General features: G+C 34.6%; 1 protein-coding gene across 1 annotated transcript; it reads right to left on the bottom strand.

Moving 5' to 3' along the window:
• Nucleotides 1–5,232: 5,232 nt before the first annotated feature.
• On the bottom strand, nucleotides 5,233–6,680 carry LOC132166926 (protein FANTASTIC FOUR 3). Its single transcript, XM_059577782.1, has one exon. The coding sequence runs from the start codon at nucleotides 6,458–6,460 to the stop codon at nucleotides 5,456–5,458; it is 1,005 nt and encodes a 334-aa protein (XP_059433765.1). The 5' UTR covers nucleotides 6,461–6,680; the 3' UTR covers nucleotides 5,233–5,455.
• Nucleotides 6,681–6,740: the final 60 nt, after the last annotated feature.

Here is a 6,740-nt window from a genome sequence, read left to right as displayed (position 1 = left end):
GTGGGAGCTCTATTTTGTGGATGCACCGATGAGACTTGGAGCTTTTCAAATCCTTAATCGCCAAGAAAGATACAAACATGCAATTAAGTGGTTTTCTTAGGGTCAAATTTTGTTTTTGAGGGAATTAAGTGACAAAAACTGTTCTCGATCGTGTGATATAAAAAAGTTTGCTCATGTATTTTAAATACTGTTTTATTTATTTATTTATTATTATTTAAAAAGTATTGTCATGTGAAATAAAAAGGTGGAAACTGTTTTTATGGGTTTAAAAGTGTTCGTATGTTTATATTTTTAGGGTTAAATGTTTCTCACTCCCTGAGGTAAGGCTTATATCAAACGGTTGTCGGTCTGGGTTTCAAAAAGCATCTTAGGAGGTTCTTGTCTCAAGCCTAAAAATAGAGATAGTCCTTTTGTCCATGTTCCATTCAATATTTAACGGCATGCCACATCAAACAATATTTAAAATTTTAAAAAGTAAAAAACTACAAATTCTGTGAGCTTCGGCCACATCCTATGACAAGGCTAAAGGTAACCGAGCTAGCCTCGTTTGGCAAAAGAGTGGTTTTAGCCACCTCCTATAGCTGATATGAGGATGACCAAACCACCCCATGACCTTAGGGGTGGCAAAAAAAAACATTCTTCACTTTTTTTCTTTTTTTCTTTTTTTAATTTTATTATTATTATTATTTTCCTTTTGGAGGTAAACCAGTCCCTTACTAAGCGGGACTGCCCAAATGGCCTTGGGGTGGTTCAATAATTACCCCCGGCTTGTCATATATATATAGTAGGTGGGTCAAGCCACCTCTTGGCCAAAATGGAAGTGATCGGTGAGTGATGACCCTATTTTTGCAAAACATAGCTAGTGTTTTTAAAGTTCTTATTTTTTTTTTTTAAAGTGTCATATTGGTATTTAGGGTCAAGACAAGTACTAGCTAGTAGTATTAGTATTTAGTACTACCTATAATGTTTTTTAAAACCGAAGCAAACATTTGTAAAAGCGTGTTATCACCAAAAAATAAATAAAAAATAAAAAAAACCAATATATTTATTACAAAAAGAGAACAAAACAAATGAGTCTGCGACGGTGCTAGCTTTTGCAATTCGCAGTTTTTTCATTTCCTCATGACGAGTTTTGTGGATAGAAAGGTTGAACACTCAACACGTGCTTCTCGTCTGGAATATAGAAAAACATATGGTGAGATAGAATAAATAGAGTCCCAAATTAATCAGGGGCATGCTTTCATCTTAGTAATAAGACTATGCACCTACTGCTACTAGTCATGAGTAAAAGTTTGTAGGGTCTATTAATTTATAATGTTGCAACATGTTTGCTTGAATATGCACGTACATGTGTTTGGTCATTTTCAACAAAGTTTTATGTTCTTGTTCTTGCTGTTATTGTACTCCTCACTTTTACATCTTTAAGCATTCAATGCGGATATAAGCTATCAATTTCATAACAATCGTATATTGTTATCATTGTGGAATTGTATTTTTGGGAAAAATTAAAATTTTTTGTGCCATTTCAATTTTGATAATTAGGTTAGTAGGTTTTTCTCTTATTTCAAATATATATAGATTCCCTTGTTAATTAACTAACAGTTCAATTAATTAATGGTATGCCATATCAAACCAATTAATTAATGTTATGTGGCTCTCGTTTGACACATTATGTGCTATTTGTAGTTGTTTGATCGGCCACCCGTCTTTTTTTTTTAAAAAAAAAAAACAAATTTAATTAATTGCTTTTAACTTTTTTATTTTTTATTTATAATATATTTGTAATTTAATGTACTTGTGCCATGTCACATTACAATTAACACATGACATATCAAACAAGAATCATGTAGTACTATTAGTTGATTGGTTTGACATACCATAAATTAATTAATTGGACTGTAAGTTGATCGAGGAAGTTATTTAGAATTGTCACATTAGCATTGTGGAATAAAAATGAGTAATATTATTTAGTAGACTACTATACGATGTCATAAAACTAAGATAATGTGACCGTAAAAATCAGTCTAATTTGGATCAATAATTACTTGTAAAAAAGAAAAATCATGACTGCTTTTCACTACCATGTCATAACAGTAATCTTATAACAATGTATTAAATAACATTTATTAAAACGTAATATGTAACATTACTCCTATCAAATTAATTGGTAAGCTCCTCATGAGCGGGAGGCAATAGAGAGATCGAGGAGAGATACACCACCTAGCTAACTGCAATGCTAGTGTATGTGTATAGATATTCTTTATTTCATATATATGTGTATATTGCACACATGTATGTATGTATGAATGTACAGCTTCTTTTTTTTTTTTTTAATAAAACTGCTACAATTTTATAAAAATATATATAGATCTTCCTTGTACATTAAAAAATATGTATGTCTTTGTCTCCCCCACAACGTTTCAAACCTAGCATACACTTTAATCCCGTCTAATCTATCAATATTTAACATAGTCAAAAATCTTGAGCTACAATATTAAAATATATGGTGTGAAATGCCTAAGCTCACCCTTACAAATTTTGGCAATTATAATATTCCTATAAACTTATTTTTTTGCTTTAAAACTCTTAGCAATTAAATCTGTCACCGCCAGCCAGGCACATGTACGTGTTATATATCTTGATTTTTTTTTTTTTTTTTTCTCAAACTAAGAGTACTAGCAACAAACACCTATAACTCATTCCCTTCGTTATTTATAGGGAAAATTTCAAAAAAAAAAAAACCACAAAAAGTCATATCAGCTTCCCTATTCCCTAAACATTGGGAATGCTACAGTGTTGCCCAATGTGTAGGGAACTAAAAGTGGCTCTCTATACATTATTTTAATATAAATATTTCGTTTTCCTCTCTCATCTTTCATCTTTTTGTCTTTTATTGGGGACTATGTTGAGATTTTGTAAAAAATTAGAGAGTAAGTATAAAACTTATATTTTGTAAAGAAATAATATTTTAATAGTATATGGAAATGTAATGAAAGTTATTATGAAGTATATTTTGGTAGGAAAACAAAAAATAGTTATATTTCCTAAACTTAGAAAAAATCAAAGAAAAGTTACTGATAGTGCTCTAAGATTTATTCCAAATTATTTTGTCAATGATAAGTGTAGATCAGAGTAAATTGTTTTTGTTGACAAATTAATCTAAAATGGTTTAAAATATAATTTCAAGAATTACAGGGGAGATCCAAATTTTTTTATCCAAATTTAACACGTTAATAAATAATATGTAAAATAACGTGCTCATTAATAGCAAAAAAACAAGTAAAAAAAAAAAAAAACACTTTCTAATCTAGCTAGATTACGTAATTAAAGAAGAGGCAAAAAGAGAAAAATAATAATAATAATAATAATAATAATAAAATCACGTGTGTGTATATATATACAGGTAGATTTAAGTTAAATTTGGAAATGACTGCAAGTAGTTGATAACTGTTAGAAAGTAGTTAGTGGTCGTAAAAGTAGCACGTAGGTGGGGGAGTACGGAGATCCAAGTTGGTCGGTGCATGATGTAGATACAGCTATCAACACACGTGGTCGGGTAATTTTTCGTACGCACCAACTTGCACTGCCGCTTCATCTTTTTCTGCAATCTAAATTGTTGAAAGCTGTGAACAAAATACTCAGTACGGAGTTGATGCCTAGTCTGAATAATTGTGGTCGATTTTGTTCCAAACCCATGGATCCGTAGGCCCCAATCTTGTACGGAACAAGATACCTATTGCTCCTTCTTCTTAAATACTCTGTCCCCACTCTGCACTATCTTTTTTTTATATCATCAATTACAATAGTTACAGGTTTTGCTACTGTTCATCTATGATCATGAGTCATCACCATACAAAAAAAATACTAAGGTAAAACCAATCTTTTTGTTTTAATTGGGATCAGATCACACTTGGATGGATGTAATGTAATGGAATTGCGGCTGCATGCATGAAATACTTATTTGTTTTAATATGGAAATTCATGCAAGTGGCAAAGGTATCGGACTTGATGGCATTTCTCTTAAAATCTAATGTTCGAATCTCTTTGATGAGTGATGCATGTGCAAACAGTTTTTTTTGGAGCGACGCCTGGAGTGAAATTGAACCTCATTTGATCAATGTGTTAAGTTCAAATGCATCCTTAATAAGTGGGGGCCAATACGTACTTTACAGCTTGTACTGTTTGCTAATAACAATTCAGCGGTGAAGTGCCGAATCCTAGATGGCTATAGTCTAGTAGTTAAAAGCATCACTAGCTAGGTACTTGTAATATCCTACCCCATTAATACATAATATTGTCCGCTTTTGATGAGTGGGTGTACAAATAGTTTCTTGGAGCCACGCCTGCACTGAAATTGAACCTTATTTGATCAACGTGTTAAGTTCAAACTCATCCTTAATAAGTGTGGGCAATACGTACTTTACAACTCGTACTGTTTGCTAAAAACAATTCAGTGGTAAAGTGCCGAACCCTAGATGGCTATAGTCTAGTAGTCAAAAACATCACTAGCTGGGTAATTGTAATATCACATCCTATTAATATACAATATTGTTCACTTTTGGCTCCTTCGAATTAGACTTTTTAAGAGGTCACTCATCCGCGTACTACTTTCACATAAGCTCGCTTAACTACGAAATTCTGATTGGATTATGACCATCACGGCTTTAAAACACGTTGTTGTCATGAAGGGTCAAAGTATACATATACGTGTATCTCTATCTTTATACTCAGACGATGTGGGATGCCACAGTACTTTCCATTTCATTTTTACAGAGGAAAAAATTGAAATTAGAAAGGGTGAATTGAATTATTTAATTAATATTTTAACAGTGAAACACTAATATCCATAAAATAAGAAGAAGAAAAAAAAAGGGTATTTTAAGTTCGAGAGGGTAACCATGAACACAAGCTGGATGACTAGATTCAATATATCTATATAAGATAAGAAGTTAATTCACCATTCATTTCAAATGCAAAGGTGGTAGAGACTTTTGTTTGAATGGTTAGGAATCCTCAGAAAAGTTTCTTCAATGCAGTTAGCTTTTGTGCAAGTAGCCTCAAAAAAGTATTGGTAGATGGAGCATATAGTCCTTCATTTAGACATATAGATTTTGGCATTTTTGGGACCTCAACTAGGTAATTAATTGCAGCACTAAACAATCATCTTGAATATGATTCTATTCAAACCAGAAGATGTCTTGACATGAAGGTAAAACACAAGACCAAACATCATTGGCTCAAAATGGTCAGTTCTTAATTACTTGCTAATGTTGCTGCTCATACATAATATAAATAAGATTGACTATTTGAGTGTCCCTCCATGTAACGATAATAACTACCTACCACAAGCATGTTTGAAGGAAATAGGGGATCCATGGAAGAGAAGGGGGGGACAAAACACAAAAATTGTGGAATATAGTTACATAGAGATCCAAAATAAAGCTTAAGGAGTTAATTAAGTAGCCACCCACAAGGGCTTGCAATCTAACAATCTCTTTTTCTCATGCTGATCACCTTCTTTGCACCTTGTTGGCCTCTCAAACTTTTCCATAATTCCCATTTCGGCCTCATCATAATTCACATAATTACCATCCATCATCTCTTGACCCAAGTAAACATCACTCTCTCCATCATCATCTAGGCCTTCTTCTTCTTCTTCTTCTTCTTCCTCTTCGTCTTCCTCTTCTTGTGGCTTTTCTTCATAGGTGTCATTTTCAAAGGCTTCTTCTTCTTCTTCTTCATCGCTTGCTTCATTTTCTTCATTCTCAGCCAGTTCTTCCGAGTCGACCCAGTTTTTGAAAAAGCATATTCGAAGGCGGCCATGGCTTCTTTCAGCTTGGAAGTAACTGTTTGTTGCTGGGGCCTTGACAGCCTTGATTATTAGCCGCCCCCCTTCACGGTGGGGCCTAACTCGAAGAGAATCCGACCCGCTTATCGTTGTCAAGGGAGGTGGAAATTTATGAGGATTCGCTTTCTTAGCTCCAAAAAGTTGGCGCGGTTTGGCTTGTTCCCTTGTCGGAGAATTCCCGCCCTTGAAGTCCGATGAAGGCAATGAGAAAATGCTGCCTTCGTTGATGTCGGTGCCCGTCTCGTTGCCCAAATTTTCAGTGCACAATTCCAAGCTTTTCTCGCTGAGCATGGCTGAAGAACGCTTCACAAGAGGATGCACATAGGCGTTTTCTTTCTCCATTGCGTCTACGGAGATAGCTTGGAGGAAACTCCAGCCACCCATGTCAGGATTTGAGGAGCCATGATTATAGGACTTGTTGCAAGTCTCCTGAATGTGGCAAGCGTCTTCATCTTCTTTGGCGTTGGAATCCAAAAGGCAAGATTTTAAGGCTAATTCATGTGGTTGAGGGAATTGTGGTCTTGGTGAAGAGAGCTTGAGCCTCACTGATGTTGGCTCGGCAAGATGGGAGTCTAGACATGACTGCAAACCTTGGCACACAATCGTTGCCATAACAATATAATTTATCTCCTCTGCTTAATGGGGGAGGCAGAGGAAGAACAGAGGAGTTGGTGTGCTAAATTACAAAGGGAAAAAAAAAAAGGCTCTTTGTTTTATAAGGAGAGGCAGAACAAAGACGGAGGAGGAGTTGGGCTTTTGGATTCAATGAAAGACTCTCACGTATTGTAGGCAGAGAGATGGAGAAAGCTAGGGAGATGGAAGATGTTGAATATTGAGCATGACGGATAAGTGAAGGTGGGGTGTGAATTTGTAGTCCCCAAAAGTGCCTGAC

Source organism: Corylus avellana, chromosome ca1 (assembly GCF_901000735.1).
Source record: "Corylus avellana chromosome ca1, CavTom2PMs-1.0".
NCBI classification, from domain to species: domain Eukaryota; kingdom Viridiplantae; phylum Streptophyta; class Magnoliopsida; order Fagales; family Betulaceae; genus Corylus; species Corylus avellana.
The sequence above is the reverse complement of the archived record's forward strand: the minus strand, read 5'-3'. Positions and strand labels throughout refer to the sequence as shown.